This window comes from Triticum aestivum, chromosome 5D (assembly GCF_018294505.1).
Source record: "Triticum aestivum cultivar Chinese Spring chromosome 5D, IWGSC CS RefSeq v2.1, whole genome shotgun sequence".
NCBI lineage: Eukaryota > Viridiplantae > Streptophyta > Magnoliopsida > Poales > Poaceae > Triticum > Triticum aestivum.
Window position 1 is genome coordinate 55,261,599 of NC_057808.1, and position 24,764 is coordinate 55,286,362.

The 24,764-nt window shown below is 41.6% G+C and overlaps 1 protein-coding gene across 1 annotated transcript; it reads right to left on the bottom strand.

The window, feature by feature from the left end:
- Positions 1–3,628: 3,628 nt before the first annotated feature.
- Positions 3,629–8,701, bottom strand: LOC123120242 (programmed cell death protein 2). Its single transcript, XM_044540222.1, has 11 exons — positions 8,437–8,701; positions 8,253–8,336; positions 8,042–8,172; positions 7,851–7,944; positions 6,147–6,317; positions 5,898–5,996; positions 5,706–5,793; positions 5,485–5,627; positions 5,337–5,404; positions 4,817–4,931; positions 3,629–3,939 (listed from the first exon to the last, which is right to left on the bottom strand). The coding sequence occupies exons 1-11, from the start codon at positions 8,665–8,667 to the stop codon at positions 3,745–3,747; spliced, it is 1,419 nt and encodes a 472-aa protein (XP_044396157.1). The 5' UTR covers positions 8,668–8,701; the 3' UTR covers positions 3,629–3,744.
- Positions 8,702–24,764: the final 16,063 nt, after the last annotated feature.

The window sequence follows — 24,764 nt, forward strand, 5'->3', positions numbered from 1 at the left end:
GGCTCTTCAGCTTGCATCTTCGACACGGACATCTTATCTCCGTCTCATTCTTTTGAAGCATCTCGGCCTTCGCGGACCTCAAAAACCTATTCACGATGCCTTCGGTCATCATGCAGACCATGGTTGCCTGCGGGGTAGAGCAAAACGATATTTTAGAACCAAGAAAAAATTTGGCATGACTTTCCCTAAAAATAGGACCAAAAAGAATGCTTAATGCCAAAATTCTCGCCGAAACGGAAATGAATCAACATTCCGGCAAAATATTGGCAACTATCGCATTTCAAATACCGGTACACCTCCAAACACAAACACATATGCAACACCACAAACATATGCAACACCACGAACATACATAGATCAAGCTAGGCCATAAAAAGTGCATGTGCACATTGTTGTAGGGAGAACAACATAAATATAGCTTCCCTCCTTACTTACCTATCAAAACAAGGTAATTTAACCACTTAAATTGAATGAATCTATGGTGGAAATGAGGTGAAAAAGAGGAGGCACCCGAGACAAGGAGGAGGTGGAGAGAATGAAGTGGGGAGAAAGTGAATGTGGGTAGGAGAGGTTGTCCAAAATATCTTGTTGCTGCCCACTTACTAATGGCGCACCAACTCTAAATGCGTCATTAGTAATCCAGGTTACTAATGGCGCACCTTCTGGTGGTGCGCCATTAGTAGTTTTGCAAAAAAATAACATACTAATGGCGCACTGTTCCACAGTGCGCCATTACTAGTTTAAACTAGTAATGGCGCACGGTGGAAAAGTGCGCCATTAGTAGTTTTGCAAAAAAGGGAATAAAAATATAATAGAAAAAACAACATTTGTGGCGCACTTTCCGGCAGGTGCGCCATTACTAGTTACAACTAGTAATGGTGCACTGTGTCTGGATGCGCCATTAGTATGTTTGGACAGGCGCACTAGTTAAAAAAAATTTGATACTAATGGCGCACCCTGGGCCAGGTGCGCCATTACTAGTTACAACTAGTAATGGCGCACTGTGTTTGGATGCGCCATTAGTATGTTTGGACAGGCGCACTAGTTAAAAAAATGATACTAATGGCGCACCCTGGGCCAGGTGCGCCATTAGTAGTTTCAACTCTAATGGCGTATCAGAAGGTGGTGCGCCATTAGTATATACTAATGGCGCACCGCTTGTCTGGTGCGCCATTAGTGTCAAACCCATCTATAGCCCTTTTTCTAGTAGTGGGGGTCTCACCGGTGGGCGTGTGATGATGGACGAACGCAAGATGGTGGCGTTGTCTGGCGTCGTGGTGGCATCGACGACAGCTAGACTGGACAAGGTAGATGCAGAAGTACATCACTGAAGATGGATTGGTGGCAGGTGGCTGCGGCGGCCTCATACCCGGCAGGCGTCCTGGTTAAGGAGTGCGCCGGATTGGTGGGTACCCCATACCCGGCAGGCGTCCTGGTTGGGACCTCAGGTCTTAGATGGTAGGTTTGGCTGCGAGGTATGTTTGGTATTAGGTTTAGACTATCAGCATCCCTTCATCAACTGGATAGAAGTAGCGGCAGATGTTGCCTAGACGGTGGCTTTAGTCTTACTGTTGTATGATTTTGTGAGACCTTGTGTGAATAATTAATAAAGTGGCTGCATGGATCGTCCAGATGCACAAGCCGGGGTCCTCCTTCTTTTCTAAAAAAAATTCAATAACTTCTGTCCATGATTCCCCGTTACCAACTCAATTCCTTCACTTATGCCATTGTCGATTCAATGCAGGTGGGTCCAGGGTAAGACTCCATGTTTCATAGGGAATTCTGGAGGCACGTCACCAAGGCAGCTTGTCTCTGTGGCGTTTGCATTGGCGTGTTGATGGTTTTGGCTGATTTCGCAGGTGTGGCTGGTTCTGGTATGGGGATCATGCTCACGGTGGCAGCCATGTATCCCTACTTGGAGGGGGTGAGATCTACATACGTCGGTGTGTTTGGCCTCCGAACCTAATCACATTTCTCTTGTTAACAACAAGGTGGGTGCTCTCGCTTTTATGGAGCGTCGGCGAGGGCAACAACGGTGCAATGTGTACACCTCATGTCCAGGGAGTCTCGCGGCCCCTGAATTATTTTATGTTTTTGGCACAAAAGAGTGAATCCATTTCAACCCAAAGTAGAACTAGGACATTGTAAAATCCCTGATGCAACTAAACATACTATTATGAACTTATGATTCCCTTGTTTCTGAATGTTGCCTGATTGCTAAAATTTGTTCTTTATCTATTTATGAACTGTACCAATTTTCATTGGAGGGAGCGCATTGTCTATGCAGTCATGAAAGGTAAGATCTTGACGGATAATTGTCCAGGGAGTCTGGCAGCCCCTGAATAATTTCATGTTTTCGGCACAAAAGCGTGCATCCGGTTCAACCCAAAGTAGAACTATGACCTTGTAAAAGCCCTGATGCAGCTAAAAATACTGTTATGACATCTTGATTTCTGAATGTTGCCTGTTTGCTAAAATGTGGGGAAACTATCCCGTGCTCCTAGCCTTGGGTACTCCCGGTACTCCAATGTCAAAAAAACAATTTTTAAGTGTTACAAAAAATTCCAAAAAAAATTGTGAATGTTTACAATGAATGTGACTACAAGCCCTAAAAATTTCAGGTCCAAACTTGAATCACATATTGAGAAACAAAAATATGAAATCTAGCATGAATAGTGTAAAGAAGAGACAAGAGCAACATTGACACTATTCAGATCTGGATTTCTCTTTTTTGTTTCTTAATGTACATTTTGATTTTGGATCTAAAATTTTAAGGAGGTGTAATGACATTCCTTGTGAACATTCTCATTTTTTTTCAGAATATTTAAAAATGTTTTTTGACATTGGAGCACTGGGAGTACCCCAAGGCTTGACGGATATATCTATTTCTTTGGTTGCACAATAGTTAGATCATGTTGGATTTTGGAATGTGGTGCTTGTGCAGATTTTGGTATGTAGGAAGTTTAGTCCCACTGAGCATATAGATGCCCTCATACCTATATCTCACATATCTTTATCCTCGACATTTTTTTCCCAAGGACCAGGCAATGGGGAATTGATAGAAGTTTAGCTATTACTCCGTACCTCAGTTGGCAGATTCAAGTATTTTGTCAGTTATGTTGATAGTTTCATACGCTTTACACGGATCTATTTACTGAACCACGAAATATTAGTTAAAAAGTGTCTTCTACTATTTTTAGAAACTTTCTTGACAAAAGCCGCCTAATGGGAGGCTAAAGGTTGGGAAACCGTCTAACTAACCAACACAAGCTCCTGCTTTTGGAAGACTAACCCTAGACGCCGCAGGTGGGTAATTCAATTGTAGATGCCCTTTCATCCGGGAATTATTCACATTTCAATCGAGCAAACGCCAGAAAGCGGCCCTCAAACTATTGCTAAATCGACAGAGCTTATAGGCAAGTTAACACAAAGACACACGATACCATCGGATGCAGGGTACACAGACCATAAAACCAGAGTGCCCACACTATTCTGCTTGGATTGAGTGCAATTTTCTTTGTCTTCCCAGAACACCATATGGTTTGAGACGTTATGACTACTAGTCTACAATCTACGACAATTCGAGCAGCCTGAATTCGAAACAGTAAACTTCCAAACAGGTTCTACCAGAGCTTCCAACCAGGACGTGGATTAATTCGGAGAACTCAGCCTTTTATTCTGAACACCCATCATGCAACCGCATTTATGCAACTGTTAACAGACTGACAGGTTGTATTTTAAGTGCTACAAACCAGCTGGAGTTGAAATGGCTCGGTATGTGCTTATTGTATCGGTTGATAACTGAACCCATACAAACTCCTCCTTGTAGCTGATACTTTTATCACACGAATCTCGGCATGTGTACACAATAATTGTTGTCCAATCGAGAGGGTCTTGGTCACTTTCCACATTGAAGTAATGGAGTAGTTGCGGCATTACCTGTGTGCATAGTAAAAATAGATAAAATTAAATAAATTCTTTTTGGCCACAGGCAGGAGCACTGCCTTCTCATTAAGAAGGGGAGAATATGTACATGTTGGCAATGTTTAAAGAGGGGCATGCTGGAACCCCAAACGAGCTTAAGACCACATGCTAACTACTCATGAATTTGAACAACCCTTGGCTGAAGGCCAAATCACGCTGCGTAATCTCCTCGAAGGTGTCATTGAAGATGTGTCGGTTCCTCTCCTTCCAGGCGTTTCACATAATGTAAATGAGGACGCCACACCGTCTCCTCCTTTTGTCGCACAGAGATCACCGCAGAACACTTATTATGAAGGCTTAATAAGTTAACATTTAGGAACTATTTACACATTTGCTGTCAAAAGCTATAACAATTAATATTTTGTCATGTAGACAGTGGTCAGTGGATGGGATCTTATGTGCCATTCAATGAATGATACGATCTGTATACCATCTGATCTTTCAAAATTTACCCCAACTTCACTTTTTTTTAATATATGAGAGGAATCCTAGAATCAGATTCTAGTATTCACATCAGAGTAACACAACTGCAAGTAGTTGGTCTCTGCCTCAAGTTATGATTCCTACATCTCTTATAAGAGAGGGGCTTAATAGGGAAATTGTAGCTTATGCCACTTCCAGTAGTGATATTCTGATTGTACTGCAAAAATCAGGTTCTGCATTTCCCACTTCAAGGTCAAAGTTAGGCATACATTACTACAAAACTATTCGGCGCATTTTCATTTTTCTTATACGACACTGTTTCGACTGATGCATAGTGCATCTCAGCAAGTGTTTCCAGCGTAGAAAACACAAAATTGGATGGATTATCAAAAACTCAAACTGGACTAACCTGAAATTCATAGGCAAGTGGGGCATTACAATAGATGCATGATGGAATGTCAGCACTTGTCAGAGACCCCGTTGATTCTGCCCAAAGAGGTTCTGCATTTTCTTCCCCACAGTACCTGCATTAAACATTAATTAAACTCAACAACCCCCTGAAACAACCACCAACGATTTGCTGCAGCTTTAGCTGATGTTACATCAAGCGAAGTAGGGACTCATGATGATATGGAAAATACTTCTTTTCCGATAATGGACCATTACATGTACACTTATTAAACTGTTATAAGCAAAAATTAATCTAACCAATACCTTAATAAGTTCATAAAACCACAGTAATGGACAGAACACTCATACTCAGATAGTTTGGGTTTAAGGACGCCTGCCAAGAAGATGAATCATTGATTCAAAACCTTGTCGTTCTACAAGTCTATGGCTTACCTTGAAGCAGTACATGATTATCTAATACCAAATTCATATTCAAAAAGGGAAAAGGATAACTAAAGTAATGACTCTAGTTCACTCACCTCAATACTTGATGAGTTCCTTCTACACGGTCTATGAACGATGCCCAGCATGTTTTGTCATCATCAGCCTACACAAAAATAGTAGTCTGGTACTAAGAAACACTGGCAGTGAATAAAACATATGAGGAAACTACAACAGGCCAAAAACCTCAAACTGATCCATCAATAATTGTGTTATGTCATCTGGTTCGTCGCCTTCTTCCACCAACTGCTCTGAGCTGTTTTCGCCACAATAAGGGGTCTCCACTTCATCAAATATAAGATATTCAGGCCATGAACTGCCAGCAAATACTGCAAGTAGCCGAAAATGAAAACATTACATTGGAGCTACACTTCAGACCTATAAAAGAGCACTCAGAGAACAACCACCTTTTCGTGCACCTGGCAGATTAGAGTCATTGAATGAACCTGGTATTTGACAGCAGTCATTCTTGTGACTAGCATGCCAATGCAATTCCTGAATAAGAACATTACAAATAATTTGATGTATAATAATTCAATAAGGAGCAGACACAAACAGATAAGAAAAATAGACATGATGATTGTCTGATTGGTGAATACCTGGTGCTTCTTGGAACAGTACCTTGCTTCGCAACAGTGGCTGCAAATCTCTTCACCTTTCCATGTGCCACACCAATCACAACAGCCGAGGACGCGGCCCTAACAGGAACATTTGTAAGAGAAATGATATGATAAAGTGGTCATGTTTATACAGTATGTCAACTGGGCATCATAAGCAAATTGGCGCATAATAGAAGCAAAGAGGATTTCCAGAGACACCAAGAGTATTATCAAAAGCATAGTAATCACCAGTCGAATACAACTGACGCTCGTAAGCACCTGGAGGCGTAACCCCGCGTCGTCTCGTGCAGGCGACTCGGGGGCGATCAGGTTTTCCCCCCGAGCACCGCCTCCATCCTCACCTTCCCTCGCCGCCGTTGCCGGCGGCGGGAGTTCCTCCACCTCCTGCTCCTTCCCTCCCTACGCTTCCTCCATCTGCTCACCCACTTTGTCCCCGGTGGCTCGAGTCGTGAAGGTCACCGCCGCTGGATCTCATCTTGGTGACGTCCCCGCGGATTGGGGCCTTGCCTCCTGCCGCCGATCGGCCCGGGGTGCATGCGTAGCGGCTGCTTGCTGCTACCCCGTCTGGTGAGTTGTTCCTCGCGGGGAACGGCCAGATCCGGGGCTTGGCGCCATGGGGTCTGCAAGGAGGAGTTTGTTCATGAGTGGGGTTTCGGAGTGGTGCTCGGTGCGGTGGCTGGAGCGGCGCGCCTCGTGTGGAGCTGCTCGTTTTCTGCAGAGGCGGGTGGTGGTTTGTCCCTAGTAATCTTCGTCAGCCATGGCGTCTTTCTGTCGGACGTTAACCTCTTCAATCTGGCCACTGACATGTTGGTGTCTTTCTGGCGGACGTTAACCTCTTCAATCTGGCCACCAACGTGTTCCGGTTTTCCTCGTCAAAGATCTATACGGATTGGCATATGTCGCCCCTGAATTTCTAGATTCGAAAGAATCCGATCGCGCGCGCTCATATTATTAGCCAGCACGGCTTTAAAAGGGAGTGACGCGAAGTTTCGTTTTTTTATCAGAGTCATGGGACATGTCTAAGTCAAGATTCTCAAGTCACTGAGTGAGATGGAGAAAGTCATGGCGGCTGCGATTGGAGGTCTTGAAGCGTTGGTGGAAAGGTGTACTAGATGCAATGACGACTGCGTGCTAGGTGTTTGATGACTTGCAATAGCGGCATCGGCAAGCAGGGGCGACAACACTGGAGGACTGCAATTTTGGTGGTGCTCCTCGAGTACCGAGTCTCGATTCACAGGGTGAAAACCCAATATCTCACCTTCATTGGTTGTACCTGGCAATGACCTTGCTGAAGGCATTGTTTTTGGGTGAACTCGGACTTTCTCCAAGGTGAAAACTCAAGATCTTCAATCGGGTAACAACAATGCTAGTGCATTGTTTCCTTCTTGAAGGCGTTGCTTTTGGAGAACCTTTTTTGTAAGCCGGGTGTTGTCTTTGGTGATGATTAGAGTGTTGTTGTTGCTAATGATTGATCATCGTGGCGGGGCTTTTTCTTCTTCTTATTTTTATTATCTTTTTTGGCTGTGTGTATTCTTGATGTCTTTAGACATTTTGTTGGTACAGAGGCCGGGTGTAATTGATATCTTCGTGATATCAATATATTCCTTTTTCGAAAATCAAAAGCATAGTGATTTCTGTACGGGGAAGATGTCAGCAATTTGAAATACGTGGTGGCCAATGAAGTGAAAATCATGCTATTAAAAAAGAGGGTTAGTTGTGAAAATAGAGATAAAATTAGTCAAGGAAATGATAAGTGTGTTCATCCCTCTAAAACAGGGAAACCATGGACTCTATAGTATGAACCACGCAAATAAAGGGTGAAGTTAAGGTTAGCTTCGAAACATCTCTCTCCACAACAATGCTGAAGTACAGAAAAACAATATAACTCAAGCAAAAAAAAAAAAAGATACCTCCTGCACATTGTGCCACAACGCAGCCCTCAGGATCAACGCAGTCCTCAGGTCGAGGCTCTTCGACCGGGTAAAATGGGTTATTCTTGGCCAGCTGGCACCTGAAAACCTTCACACTGCAACACAATTCATCCACTACATGCAATCAACACGAGAAACGGAAAACTGTTCGATTTAAAACTTGAGAGCAATCAACAAATATACTAGCAGTACCTTCTAAGAATTCCTGCCCTGTCTTTCCCTTGCTCATGCTGGTCTTGCATCAAGCAAGACATGGATGGACACATGAACACAAAGAATGTGCGGTGGCAGGCTGTCTCCTTCCATTTAATTGGCGCCTGGAGCTGCACACAAGCATGCCGAATTTGTTGCCAATCCCTGTATGTAGCAGAGGTGATCATCATAGAAAGTTAACGAATGAAACCTGGAGGACGAAACGCAGCGGGGCGCCACAGAAGCCGCATCTACTCAACTCGCCTGACGGCAAATTGACAGGATCAAGCCAGGCCTGAACAAAAGAAACATATGTATAGCGGTTAGAGAGAAGCTCAGATGGGGCATCAAAATCTAACATGTAATGCAACAGAGCATATATAGTTGTGTTGGACCGGGGCACCGCCAGCTTTGTCGGGGAAGTGTTGGGGGAGAAGGAGATGCCAGTCCGATGGTTCCTTTGGCTCCTCCGCGACGTATAAGGTCACCTGCGGCTCTTCCAAGCCCTCATCGTCGTCGTGATCATCTATGCCTTCGTGGCCGCCTTCGGAAACTGCAACGGGCCCTGGGTCCTCTTCGTGGGAGGTGATGTCGAGGTTCTGCAGCGTGCTGGTGTCCAGTTCCATCTTTGTTGAGACTTGGCGGCGGCGGCCGCAGCGGAGTATAACTCGGACGTGGCGGCGGTGGCGGCGGCGGCAAAAACCTCCTTCTGTTGGCTCGGGTCGCTCTAGTCACCTGTGTCGTTTCGTTGGAAGGATCCACCCCACCACTTTTTTTCGGAAACCTCCCACGTGACCCAATTTTTTAGGGCAGTGGATTTTTTAAAAGATTCGCCGCGTCGTCAGTCATTGGACTTATCGCGAGATGAGTGTCAAATTCAACTGTCAGTCTTACAACAAAGTCGATGTTGCGCTTTACTATTCTATGTTACTACCTCTATACTCTCTCCTTTCCGGTTTATAGGGCTTATCTCAAAATCTTAGTTTTTCCATTTTATAAGGCTTAATTTGGTTGTTCCCCATCACAATTTCAGATTCCAACGTGCATTAAATAATTGCATGCAAGTATTAAGAGAATTGACCAATGCATATACTTTATGCATGCATGCATTGCAATTAATACATTCGTAAACATAAATTTTTGAGGAAAACAAAAACATTAATTGGGTGCTTTTGCAAATTACAAAAAGTATTCCACCACTCACCATCTACCTTGGTTGGTGAGATTTTTGAATTGAGCCCTATAAACCGGAAAGGAGGGAGTAGTGGGTAGTAACATATATGTGGTAACATACAACACTTCATTTATTAGTCTATAGACTCATCTTATGCGTGATGTTACTCATACTAATAGTAACTAGCTATGTTATCACATGCCTCTCTTTCTTCATTTATTGCTTGCCACATCATCTATTTTATCTAGATATGTGTGATGTTACTACCTATGTTACTCCCACTGTAGGTAGTCTTAGACATCTGCGACAGAGTTTATTTCGTGGAACTTGCTTCGTCTACAGGAGATGTAAAACTCGCCAACCGCCAACCGCTTTTCAGTTTCATGCCGCCCACCCGCTTGCTGCCGCCCGTCTCCGCCACCGGTGATTTCTGGCCGGAAATATTGCCGCCGCCGCTCGTCCGTTCATCCCCAGCACCACTGCAACCCCGCCGGCTATCCCTGCCTCCCGCTGCGCTACCGTAGCCGCCGAGGTATCAAATCCAGCAGCTCCACCGCCGCCGCTGCAGGATCCATCGCTGATCCACCGCCACCCGCCTCCAAATCGGCCGAATTAGCCACTTCACCGCCATCGGATCGCCGCCGTGCTGCCACATGATTTAAGCTCTCCCCGCTGCCGCCGGATTCGAGCAGCACACCTACTGCCACACTGCTACCTCTTGAGCATTGCGTTGGTTTTCCCTTGAAGAGGAAAGGGTGATGCAGCAAAGTAGCGTAAGTATTTCCCTCAGTTTTTGAGAACCAATGTATCAATCCAGTAGGAGGCCACGCACAAGTCCCTCGCACCTACAAAAACAAATAAATCCTCGCAACCAACGCAATAAAGGGGTTGTCAATCCCTTCACGGCCACTTACGAGAGTGAGATCAGATAGATATGATAAGATAATATTTTTGGTATTTTTATGATAAAGATGCAAAGTAAAATAAAAGGCAATAAAAGTAACTAAGTGTTGGAAGATTAATATGATGGAAAATAGACTGGGGGCCATAGGTTTCACTAGTGGCTTTTCTCATGAGCATAAGTATTACGGTGGGTGAACAAATTACTATTGAGCAATTGACAGAATTGAGCATAGTTATGAGAATATCTAGGTATGATCATGTATATAGGCATCACGTCCGAGACAAGTAGACCGACTCCTGCCTGCATCTACTACTATTACTCCACACATCGACCGCTATCCAGCATGCATCTAGAGTATTAAGTTCATAAGAACAGAGTAACGCTTTAAGTAAGATGAAATGATGTAGAGGGATAAACTCATGCAATATGATATAAACCCCATCTTGTTATCCTCGATGGCAACAATACAATACGTGCCATGCTGCCCCTACTGTCACTGGGAAAGGACAGCGCAAGATTGAACCCAAAGCTAAGCACTTCTCCCATTGCAAGAAAGATCAATCTAGTAGGCCAAACCAAACTGATCCTTCGAAGAGACTTGCAAAGATAACCAATAATATATAAAAGAATTCAGAGAAGATTCAAATATTGTTCATAGATAAACTTGATCATAAACCCACAATTCATCGGTCTCAACAAACACACCGCAAAAGAAGATTACATCGAATAGATCTTCACGAGAGAGGGGGAGAACATTGTATTGAGATCCAAAAAGAGAGAAGAAGCCATCTAGCTAATAACTATGGACCCGAAGGTCTGAGGTAAACTACTCACACATCATCGGAGAGGCTATGCTGTTGATGTAGAAGCCCTCCGTGATCGATGCCCCCTCTGGCGGAGCTCCGGAAAAGGCCCCTAAGATGGGATCTCACGGGTACAGAAGGTTACGGCGGTGGAATTAGGTTTTTGGCTCCGTATCTGGTAGTTTGGGAGTACATAGGTATATATAGGAGGAAGAAGTACGTCGGTGGAGCAACGTGGGGCCCATGAGGGTGGAGGGCGCGCCCTGGGGGGGGGGGTAGGCGCGCCCCCCTACCTCGTGCCTTCCTAGTTGATGTCTTGACGTAGGGTCCAAGTCCTCTGGATCACGTTCGTTCCGAAAATCACGTTCCCGAAGGTTTCATTCCGTTTGGACTCCATTTGATATTCTTTTTCTGCGAAACTCTGAAATAGTTAAAAAACAACAATTCTGGGCTGGGCCTCCGGTTAATATGTTAGTCCAAAAAATAATATAAAAATGTATAATAAACCCCATTAATATATCCAAAACAGAATATAATATAGCATGGAACAATAAAAAATTATAGATACGTTGCAGACGTATCAACCATCCCCAAGCTCAATTCATGCTCGTCCTCGAGTAGGTAAATGATAAAAACAGAATTTTTGATGTGGAATACTACTTGGCATAATTTCAATGTAATTCTTCTTAATTGTGGTATGAATATTCAGATCTGAAAGATTCAAGATAAAAGTTCATATTGACATAAAAGTAATAATACTTCAAGCATACTAACTAAGCAATTATGTCCTCTCAAAATAACATGGCCAAAGAAAGTTCATCCCTACAAAATCATATAGTTTAGTCATGATCCATTTTCGTCACACAAGAATGCTCTCATCATGCACAACCCCGATGACAAGCCAAGCAATTGTTTTATACTTTAGTAATCTCAAACTTTTTCAACCTTCATGCAATACATGAGCGTGAGTCATGGATATAGCACTATGGATGGAATAGAATATAATGATGGGGGTTATGTGGAGAAGACAAAAAAGGGGAAAGTCTCACATCAATGCGGCTAATCAATGAGCTATGGAGATGCCCATCGATTGATGTTAATGCAAGGAGTAGGGATTGCCATGCAACAGATGCACTAGAGTTATAAATGTATGAAAGCTCAACAAAAGAAACTAAGTGGGTGTGCATCCAACTTGCTTGCTCACGAAGACCTAGGGCATTTGAGGAAGCCCATTGTTGGAATATACAAGCCAAGTTCTATAATGAAAAATTCCCACTAGTATATGAAAGTGACAAAACAAGAGACTCTCTATCATGAAGATTATGGTGCTACTTTGAAGCACAAGTGTGGTAAAAGGATAGTAACATTGTCCCTTCTCTCTTTTTCTCTCATTCTCTGTTTTTGGGCCTTCTTCTCGTTTTTTATGGCCTTTTTTTATTTTTTTCACTTGGGACAATGCTCTAAAAATGATGATCATCACGCTTCTATTTATTTACAACTCAATGATTACAACTCGATACTAGAACAAAGTATGACTCTATATGAATGCCTCCGGCGGTGTACCGGGATATGCAATGAATTAAGAGTGACATGTATGAAAGAATTATGAATGGTGGCTTTGCCACAAATACTATGTCAACTTCATGATCATGCAAAGCAAATATGATAATGATGAACGTGTCATGATAAACGGACCGGTGGAAAGTTGCATGGCAATATATCTCGGAATGGCTATGGAAATGCCATAATAGGTAGGTATGGTGGCTGTTTTGAGGAAGATATAAGGAGGTTTATGTGTGAAAGAGTGTATCATATCACGGGGTTTGGATGCACCGGCGAAGTTTGCACCAACTCTCAATGTGAGAAAGGGCAATGCACGGTACCGAAGAGGCTAGCAATGATGGAAAGGTGAGAGTGCGTATAATCCATGGACTCAGCATTAGTCATAAAGAACTCACATACTTATTGCAAAAATCTACAAGTCATCAAAAACCAAGCACTACGCGCATGCTCCTAGGGGGATAGATTGGTAGGAAAAGACCATCGCTCGTCCCCGACCGCCACTCATAAGGAGGACAATCAAAGAACACCTCATGTTTCAAATTTGTTACATAACGTTTACCATACGTGCATGCTACGGGACTTGCAAACTTCAACACAAACATTTCTCAAATTCACAACTACTCAACTAGCACAACTTTAATATCACTACCTCCATATCTCAAAACAATCATCAATCATCAAGCTTCTCTTAGTATTCAACACACTCATAAGAAAGTTTTTTACTAGTCTTGAATACCTAGCATATTAGGATTAAGCAAATTACCATGTTGTTTAAGACTCTCAAAATAATATAAGTGAAGCATGAGAGAAAAATAGTTTCTATAAAACAAATCCACCACCGTGCTCTAAAGATATAAGTGAAGCACTACAGCAAAAACTACATAGCTCAAAAGATATAAGTGAAGCACATAGAATATTCTAATCAATTCTGAATCATGTGCGTCTCTCATCAAAAGGTGTGTACAGCAAAGATGATTGTGGTAAACTAGCAAACAAAGACTCAAATAATACAAGACGCTCCAAGCAAAACACATATCATGTGGTGAATAAAAATATAGCTCCAAGTAAGTTACCGATGGAAGTAGACAAAAGAGGGGATGCCTTCCGGGGCATCCCCAAGCTTTGGCTTTTTGGTGTCCTTAGATTATATTGGGGTGCCATGGGCATCCCCAAGCTTAGACTCTTGCCACTCCTTATTCCATAATCCATCAAATCTTTTACCCAAAACTTGAAAACTTCACAACATAAAACTTAACAGAAAATTTCGTGAGCTCCGTTAGCGAAATAAAACAAAACACCACTTCAAGGTACTGTAATGAACTCATTCTTTATTTATATTGGTGTTAAACATACTGTATTCCAACTTCTCTATGGTTTATAAACTGTTTTACTAGCCATAGATTCATCAAAATAAGCAAACAACACATGAAAAACAGAATCTGTCGAAAACAGAACAGTCTGTAGTAATCTGTAACTAACGCAAACTTCTGGAACTCAAGAAATTCAGCCAAAATGGGACGACCTAGAAAATTTGTTTATTGATCAGCAGCAATTGGAATCAATATTTTATCACGTTCTGGTGATTTTAACAATTATTTTCATGAACAGAAAGTTTCTGGACTTTTCTGCAAGATCAAATAACTATCATCCAAGAAGATCCTATAGGTTTGACTTGGCACAAACATTAATTAAAACATAAAAACACATCTAACCTGAGGCTAGAGCAAATGTTTATTCCTAAACAGAAGCAAAAACAAAAAAACTAAAAATAAAATTGGGTTGCCTCCCAACAAGCGCTATTGTTTAACGCCCCTAGCTAGGCATAAAAGCAAGGATAGATCTAGGTATCGCCATCTTTGGTAGGCAATCCATAAGTGGCTCTCATAATAGATTCATAAGGTAATTTTATTTTCTTTCTAGGGAAGTGTTCCATACCTTTCCTTAACGGAAATTGGAATCTAATATTCCCTTCCTTCATATCAATAATTGCACCAGTCGTTCTAATGAAAGGTCTACCAAGAATAATAGGACATGAAGGATTGCAATCTATATCAAGGACAATAAAATCTACGGGCACATAATTCATATTTGCAATAATAAGAACATCATTAATTCTTCCCATCTTAATAGTGGAATCTGCAAGGTGCAAGTTTAGAGAGCAATCATCAAAATCACGGAAACCTAACAAATCACACAAAGTCTTTGGAATCGTGGAAACACTAGCACCCAAATCACACAAAGCATAGCATTCATGATCTTTAATTTTAATTTTAATAGTAGGTTCCCACTCATCATAAAGTTTTCTAGGGATAGAAACTTCCAACTCAAGTTTTTCTTCATAAGATTGCATTAAAGCATCAACGATATGTTTAGTAAAAGCTTTGTGTTGAGTGTAAGCATGTGGAGAATTTAGCACGGATTGTAACAAGGAAATACAATCTATCAAAGAGCAATTATCATAATTAAATTCCTTAAAATCCAAAATAGTGGGTTCATTAATATCTAGAGTTTTGATCTCTTCAATCCCACTTTTACCAATTTTTGCATCAAGATCTAAAAACTCAGAATTTTTGGAACGCCTTCTAGGTAAAGGTGGATCATATTCAGTCCCATCATTATCAAGATTCATATTTCTAAACAAAGATTTAATAGGGGACACATCAATAACTTTTAGATCTTCATCTTTATTTTCATAGAAATTAGAAGAACACGCTTTCACAAAGCAATCTTTCTTAGCTCGCATCCTTGCGGTTCTTTCTTTGCACTCATCAATAGAAATTCTCATGGCTTTGAGAGACTCATTGATATCATGCTTAGGAGGAATAGATCTAAGTTTCAAAGAATCAACATCAAGAGAAATTCTATCAACGTTCCTAGCCAATTCATCAACTTTAAGCAATTTTTCTTCAAGCAAAGCATTGAAATTCTTTTGCGAATTCATAAATTCTTTAACACTAGTCTCAAATTCAGAAGGCATGTTATTAAAATTTCTATAAGAATTGTTGTAGGAATTACATAATTATTAGAGGAATTACTAGGGTACGACCTAGGATTAAAGTTTCCTCTATACGCGTTGTTACCAAAATTATTCCTACCAACAAAGTTCACATCCATAGATTCATTATTATTTTCAATCGAGGTAGACAAAGGCATATCATTAGGATCAGAAGAGACACTTTTATTAGCAAATAATTTCATAAGTTCATCCATCTTTCCACTCAAAACATTAATTTCTTCTATCGCATGCACTTTTTATTAGTAGATCTTTCGGTGTGCCATTGAGAATAATTAAACATAATATAATCTAGGAGTTTAGTAGCTTCTCCTAAAGTGATTTCCATAAAAGTGCCTCCCGCAGCCGAATCTAAAAGATTTCTAGAAGCAAAATTCAATCCGGCATAAAAAATTTGTATAATCATCCATAAATTCAAACCATGAGTGGGGCAATTACGTATCATTAATTTCATCCTCTCACAAGCTTGTGCAACATGTTCATGATCAAGTTGCTTAAAATTCATAATATCGTTTTAAGAGAGATTATTTTAGCGGGAGGAAAATACTTAGAGATAAAAGCATCTTTGCACTTATTCCAGGAATCAATAGTATTTTTAGGCAAAGACGAAAACCAAGCTTTAGCACGATCTCTAAGAGAAAAAAGGAATAGCTTCAATTTAACAGTATCATTATCCACATGTTTCTTCTTTTGCATATCACATAAATCAACGAAGCTATTTAGATGGGTAGCGGCATCTTCACTAGGAAGGCCGGCGAATTGATCTTTCATGACAAGATTCAACAAAGCAGCATTAATTTCACAAGATTCAGTGTCGGTAAGAGGAGCAATCGGAGTGCTAAGGAAATCATTGTTGTTGGTATTGGTGAAGTCACACAATTTGGTATTATCTTGAGCCATCGTGACAAACAAGAAATCCAACACACGAGCAAACAAGAAGCAAGCGAAAAAGAGGCGAACGGAAAAGAGACAGCGAATAAAACGGCAAGGGTGAAATGGGGGGGGAGGAAAACGAGAGGCAAATGGCAAATAATGTAATGCGGGAGATAAGGGTTTGTGATGGGTACTTGGTATGTAGACTTTTGCGTAGACTCCCCGGCAACGGCGCGAGAAATCCTTCTTGCTACCTCTTGAGAACTGCGTTGGTTTTCCCTTGAAGAGGAAAGGGTGATGCAGCAAAGTAGCGTAAGTATTTCCCTCAGTTTTTGAGAACCAAGGTATCAATCCAGTAGGAGGCCACGCACAAGTCCCTCGCACCTAAACAAACAAATAAATCCTCGCAACCAACGCAATAAAGGGGTTGTCAATCCCTTCACGGTCACTTACGAGAGTGAGATCTGATAGATATGATAAGATAATATTTTTGGTATTTTTATGATAAAGATGCAAAGTAAAATAAAAGGCAATAAAAATAACTAAGTGTTGGAAAATTAATATGATGGAAAATAGACCCGGGGGCCATAGGTTTCACTAGTGGCTTCTCTCATGAGCATAAGTATTACGGTGGGTGAACAAATTACTGTTGAGCAATTGACAGTATTGAGCATAGTTATGAGAATATCTAGGTATGATCATGTATATAGGCATCACGTCCGAGACAAATAGACCGACTCCTGCCTGCATCTACTACTATTACTCCACACACCGACCGCTATCCAGCATGCATCTAGAGTATTAAGTTCATAAGAACAGAGTAACGTTTTAAGTAAGATGACATGATGTAGAGGGATAAACTCATGCAATATGATATAAACCCCATCTTGTTATCCTCGATGGCAACAATACAATACGTGCCTTGCTGCCCCTACTGTCACTGGGAAAGGACACCGCAAGATTGAACCCTAAGCTAAGCACTTCTCCCATTGCAAGAAAGATCAATCTAGTAGGCCAAATCAACCTAATAATTCGAAGAGACTTGCAAAGATAACCAATCATACATAAAAGAATTCAGAGAAGATTCAAATATTGTTCATAGATAAGCTTGATCATAAACCCACAATTCATCGGTCTCAACAAACACACCGCAAAAGAAGATTACATTGAATAGATCTCCACGAGAGAGGGGGAGAACAGTCTATTGAGATCCAAAAAGAGAGAAGAAGCCATCTAGCTAATAACTATGGACCCGAAGGTCTGAGGTAAACTACTCACATATCATCGGAGAGGCTATGGTGTTGATGTAGAAGCCCTCCGTGATCGATGCCCCCTCCGGCGGAGCTCCGGAAAATGCCCCAAGATGGGATCTCACGGTTACAGAAGGTTGCGGCGGTTGAATTAGGTTTTTGGCTCCGTATCTGGTAGTTTGGGGGTACGTAGGTATATATAGGAGGAAGAAGTACGTCGGTAGAACAACGTGGGGCCCACGAGGGTGGAGGGCGCGCCCTGGGGGGGGGGGGGTAGGCGCGCCCCCTACCTCGTGCCTTCCTGGTTGATGTCTTGACATAGGGTCCAAGTCCTGTGGATCACGTTCGGTCTGAAAATCACGTTCCCGAAGGTTTCATTCCGGTTGGACTCCGTTTGATATTCTTTTTCTGCGAAACTCGGAAATAGGCAAAAAACAGCAATTCTGGGCTGGGCCTCCGGTTAATAGGTTAGTCCAAAAATAATATAAAAGTGTATAATAAAGCCCATTAATGTCCAAAATAGAATATAATATAGCATGGAAGAATCAAAAATTATAGATACGTTGGAGACGTATCACACATCTTTGCCGTTTTTCCGCCGCCAGACTCGGCCTTCTCACGCCGCAGAGATGCCGCCCCGCGGCGACCAATCCGCCACTCGATTCATAACCGCGCCGCCGGCCTTTCGAGCTGCCGCCGCTGGACCTCCGGGTTCTTGTCCCTCGACCACCGGCTCACGTGCTGCCACCGCTCGGTCCGCCGACACTCCTCCCGGCTCTCGACCGCCGGTGCTACTCCTGGCTCTTTTTACATCTTCATTTACATCATCAATATACATCATTTGTTGGAGTTGGCCCTTTTTTGGAGATGCAAAAAGCATATTTTGGAGATGTAAAATTTTACATATCCAAATTTGCATCATCTATTGGAGATGCTCTAACTACAGGAATACAATTCATCAACTCAGCAAAGACTTCCTGGCAAAGCTTGGCACCCTTCCAGCATCGGCGTGGAGCTTGAGAGGTAGTCCAGGAGCGGATGCAGATTGTGATCTACATCGATGACTTCTGGAAGACGGAATGTGTGTTGGGTTCGTGGTTCGTGGATGGCAGGTATGGTTTTCTCCTTCGGCGTCTTAGTCGTGGTGGGGTACCATATCTCGAGTTCGATGGAGTGTCCAGGATGTTGCCCTGGTCTGATTCATTCAACGGCAAGGGCTTCACTTTTGGTGAGCCACCTTGGAGGTACGCAAAGCTACATATCAGCGATGGAGCCGCGTCGAGCTCGGGCGAGGAGGTGATCCGTCATTCTTTCCGTCGGTGGCTGCTGTGGTGGTGCCGGAGGCAGGTGACGGACGTTGGTGTCAAGCTCAGACAGGTTCTATTATTATTTTTTTAGTTTTGTCATGTCGATCTTTACGTGACTTGTACTTTGATCTTTATAATATGAATGGAATACATATTACCATGAAAAAAAGCTTGACACCCTGCAAAAATAAAATAGAAAATACCATTTTTAAGAAAAAAACCCTTGAGTAAAGGAAAACGATTCGTGCCGGCTGGGCATGCAGATGTCACACGAGCAGCAGTTTTCAGGAGGCCATTGCTTCTCTTTTTTCGTTCACCTGATTTGTTTTTAACTTTTTAAGGGTGATGTGTTTCTTAATTGAGGCATTAATTTTCCAATTTATTTATTTCCTAATTAAGGCATTCAATTCATTTTTTTCTAATAATGGTGTTTTCTAATTGTGGCGTTCAATTCCTAATTTATTTTTTTCCTACTTTAGGCATTCAATTCCTAATGGAATTATTAAATTCCTAACAATGGTGTTTTGATGTGATACATCATTCGGTGGATCTGGTGCCCCAGTGTTCATTTGTGAGTAGAGGAGAGGATTTGTAGGATTCACACAACTCGCGCTTTGTATGTAATAGTAGTAGAGATATTTTTCTCCGAATTAAGGCATTCAATTCCTAATGAAACTATTTAATTTCTAAAAATGGTGTTTTGATGTGATACAATGTGAGTGGGAAGAAATTGTAGGATTCACAATACTCGCGCTTCTATAAGTAGTAGAAATAGAGAAAGAGATAAAGATAGACATAGACATATAGTTTAGCAAATACTCCCTTTGTTCCTTAATATAAGGTGTATTAGTTTTTCGTGTGTACCCTTCCACCATCCATTACCTGCCTTAGATTAAAAAAAAACTCTCTCCCTAATTGTGTGCACTCATATTTTTCCCTTTCTCCTATCCTACCGATTGATTTTATTCTGGTGTAGCGAGATTTAGTTGCCTTTTATTAGGTTGTTCATTATTTAGTTGCCGCTAATTAAGCTGCAAAATATATAATTGTTTAGTGTATTTTTCGTCCAAAATGCTCCTCAATTATGTTCCTTGGTCACCGCGTCCAAAAAAATATACCTTATATTAAGAAACGGAGCGAGTATATTTTTGTTACATGTATCACACAAGGGCTAGGATCGTGTACCATATGCAAATGGGGCCAACAAAAACAAACTTTATCAGATGGGGAATACAAGTTCATTGGATCCAACCGAGGAACAGACGATACTAGCTATCAAATTCCATACAAGTTCAAAAAGACCTAGCACATTTATTCGACATGGCTCTGGTGATCCATGACACTATGTTTGTATCATTTCAGCAACCTCTTGAGGCCTCATGGATCCGTCTTGGCGTACAGGTTCACAACAACAGTAATACTTCTCGTCATCTCCTAAAAGGCAAACGCCGGCATGACCGCATGCTTTATGACATAGCTCAGTACAGTTTTCCTTGGGAAATGGACCGACGTCGCATCCTGAGAATCAGATGCACTAGTGTAGGTTAATTGCCAAAATTGCGTCAAGTAACTTGACAGCTCTAGAAATAGTGGACGCGGCAATACTAATATCCACATGTCTCATGACCGCAAAATGTACACTATGTAAAGTTTGATTTTGCTGATTAGAAATAATATCATTGATGAAAAAAAACGAACCATTGTCGGCACGTGAGGAGAGAACGGTGGCCATGAGCACTAGTGCTGTGAGGCACACAACGCTATTACTCTTGCCGAGGACTGCCATGAGGAGATGCTGGAGCTTCTTTCTGATCTGGATCTGGGTGGTGTTGCTGCAATGTTTACTGGCTGAGCCTTGGTGGTATTCGTTTATATAGAGGCTTATGGTTTTAATGCATTAAATGCTTTCTTAGGATCCAGGTTTGAATGCGTTAAATGTTTCCTCAGATTATGCTACGTATTAACTTTTGTAAATAAATACCATATATGTGGGTAACTCTTGCTGACCGAGCTTTGGCGGAGACATGAATTACTCTCCATAATATCATAATATCATGCTCTCCATAATATCCGAGCTTTGGCTTGCGGAGCGAGAGGAGATGGCGTGCGTGGGGTGAGAATGCGAGAGGTGAGGAGCGTGATTTTTTTTGTCTCTCTCTTTCTGCCCAATACGCGAGCGTCCCAGTCCGAGTCCCTCCCACCTAATGGTAACGCCTTTTTTTTATCTCCTTGTGATGACGTGTTTAGCGTGAGAAGCCCCCCTTGATGCGTACCATCATAACTCATTACATGGTATGTAATACTCCTCCATTACTTTATTTAATGTGTATTTGTTTTTTGATAAAATTTCATAATGTAAGGTATATTTCTTTCAGTTTCACATAATTCTAACCCTCCGGAAAAAGAAAGTATCTCTTTTCGATTGCATGTACCTCTCTTTGTAAAGAAAAAAGAAAAAACATCTCTTCCGATTGTGTGTATCTCTTGCTTTCATAGCCTGAATGATTTAGTTTCCACTAATCAACGAATTAGCTAAGTGTAATTTTGTCATAAATTGTCTATAGTTATGTGCCTTAGTCCATACCGTAAACAATAGACCTTACATAAAGTAACGGAGGGAGTATAGACTAGAAATAATAAAAATATTTCTCGTCAAATGGAGGAATTTCAGTAACTTTTGGTCGTATTCTGATCAATGCGGCAATGTGGTGCCGACGGCTCGCCCTCCACAGGCGCTGATGGCCTCTCAAAAACAATAAATAATCACTTGTCATGGACACTCACTATTAGAAAACAGGGCTTTGGTCACAGGGCAATATTCACATTAGTCCCGGTTCAGTCACGAACCGGGACTAATGTGAGCATTGGTCCCGGTTCACCAGAGCCCTTTAGTCCCGGTTTGAGACACGAACTGGGACTAAAGGGTGCGATGCCCAATAGTACCGGTTCATGGCACCAACCGGTACTATAGGTTAGACCTTTAGTTCCGGTTCGAGCCACCAACCGGTAGTACCCCCCTTGGTGGATCGCCTTTTCAGTTATGTAAAAAGCAAAAGAAAATGATAAAAACTTAAAAACTTAAAATCCTTCCAGATGTAGTTATGTTACTACATGTACTACTTAGGAAAATTTAAAAACTTAAATTTGGACATGTTTTGCAAAAACTGTAGGAAAAATGTAAAACGGCTATAACTTTTGCATACGATGCCAGAAAAAAACGTATAATATATCAAAATGTTCAGCACGAAAATCCGCATCCAATTTTGACCGCCTACGGCTTGTTTGCAAATTTTTAGAATCCTCAAATTCTAAAAGGAAAAAAAGTTATGCTCAAATTTCAGTTTTTTTTGAATTTTTGTTAAATTTGGTCAAACTATGGTCAAACTACTTATTCAAGAAGTATTACTGTTACTAAATAATTATTCAAGAATATTAGTGTTACTAACTAATTATTTCATTTTTTTTGAATTTTGGTCAAATCTGGTCAAACTGTGGTCAAACTAATTATTCAAGAATACTAGTGTTACTAAATAATTATTTCAATTTTTTTTAAATTTTGGTCAAATCTGGTCAAACTGTGGTCAAACTATGGTCAAACAACTTATTCAAGAAATATTAGTGTTACTAAATAATTATTTCAGTTTTTTTGAATTTTGGTCAAACTGTGGTCAAACAATGGTCAAACTAATTATTCAAGAAATATTAGTGTTACTAAATAATTATTTCAGTTTTTTTTGAATTTTGGTCAAATCTGGTCAAACTGTGGTCAAACTATGGTCAAACTAATTATTCAAGAAATATTAGTGTTACTAAATAATTATTGTTTTTTAAAACAATAGTTTCAAACTCAAACAGTGAAATGTGTGGCTTCATGCTCAAGTTAAATTCCTGAGGGTTAATAGGATTGACATCTTACTATTGTTAGGAAAACAACAAGTGCAGACTTGGAAACGAGGGAGAATAGAACCCGGAAGTTAAGCGTGCTCAGGCTGGAGTAGTGAGAGGATGGGTGACCGTCCGGGAAGTTAGATGCTTTAGAATGATGAGGGGTGATTAGAGATTAGAGGTTAAATTGAGCAGTGATGAGGGGTGGTGATTAGAGATTAGAGGTTAAAATAATTCAGAAATTTGAAAATAAAAAAATTCAAATTTTTTTTGAAAAAAAATCATAAAATTTCCTTTAGTCCCGGTTGGTAACACCAACGGGGACTAAAGGTGGAGCTCCAGGCTGCGGCCACGTGGACGGCCTTTAGTCCCGGTTCGTGTAAGAACTGGGACTAAAGGGGGAGGCTTTAGTAACGACCCTGTAGTCCCGGTTCCAGAATCGGGACTAAAGGCCCTTATAAACCGGGACAAAAGACCCTTTTTCTACTAGTGACTATTGGTGATCGGTGCCGAAATCCGACGGCCCCCTCCGTGTGAAGCTCTGACGTGACCACATGCGGCCTCGGCTGCCCTCAGCCTCGGCATCCCTAGGGCGGACGAACTTGAAGAGGGACTCGCCCCACGCACGAATGACTGCGCACTTCTCCCGATCCTCGGTGACCTCTCAGACGTAGTCTTTCAAGACGGGCTGCTAGAAGGGCTGGTCCATGGCCGCTTATAGGTCCCGCATGGCCGGGCCTCTAGATATGCTCTAAGTATTGCACATCTAAGTCCTATATAATTGATTTTGCGTGGAGATTTGTGAGAGTATTTTCTTTTTTCTTTTTGTCCGTTTTTATATTTGATTGAGTCACTTTAACTAGGCCACCCTAGACTAACCCATATACTACTTAAGAGAAAAGACAAACACAACAACAGATTGACAAGAAAATTCATTATTTGTTTAACTACATCAACATCAAGAGCTAGCACATTTATTCGACATGGTTCTGGTGATCCGTGACATTATGTTTGTATCATTTCAGCAACCTCCTGAGGCCTCATGGATCCATCTTGGCGTACTGGTTCGCAGCAACAGTAAGACTCTGGACCGTCTGATGAGCAAGCGCCGGGCTTACCGCATGCTTTTTCACATAGCTCGGGACACTTTTCCCCGGGAAATGGACCGATGTCGCATCCTGAGAATCAGATGCATTAGTGTAGGTTAAATGCCAAAATTGCATCAAGTACTTGACAGATCTAGAAATAGTGGATGCGGTGATACTAATATCCACATGTCTCATGACCGCAAAATGTACACTATGTAAAAGTGGATTTTCAGATTAGAACTAATATCATTGATGAAAAAAACGAACCATGGTAGAAGGCACGTGAGGAGAGAACGGTGGCCATGAGCACTAGGGCTATGAGGCACACAACGCTAGTACTCTTGCCGAAGATTGCCATGAGGAGATGCTGGAGCTTCTTTCTAATCTGGATCTGGGTGGTGTTGTTGCAATGTTTACTCCTGAGCCTTGGTGGTATGCGTTTATATAGAGGATCCGGGTTTTAATGCATTATAAATGCTTTCTTAGGATCTACTAGGTTTGAATGCGTTAAATGTTTTCTCCGATTATGCTACGCATTAACTTTTGTAAATAAATACCATGTATGTGGATAACTCTTGCTGACCAAGCTTTGGCCTGAGACATGAATTACTTTTCATAATATCATGCGTGAAGGTGGGAACCTTGTATTGAACGCTCGTTTCCCATGAACTTCGCGCCAAGGTTTTTGGCCCGGTGGAATGTATGGTTCTGGAGATAGAACTTTACTCTCTCAAGGCAGGAGGTACAGTCTCTGGGTGGAAGCAAGGTAAGGCTATGGCGGTCGTCCACCGGAACGGTCATACACACCACACCAATGGACTTTTTGTGCAAAAACTCACTACACTGATGGATAAGCACACGTT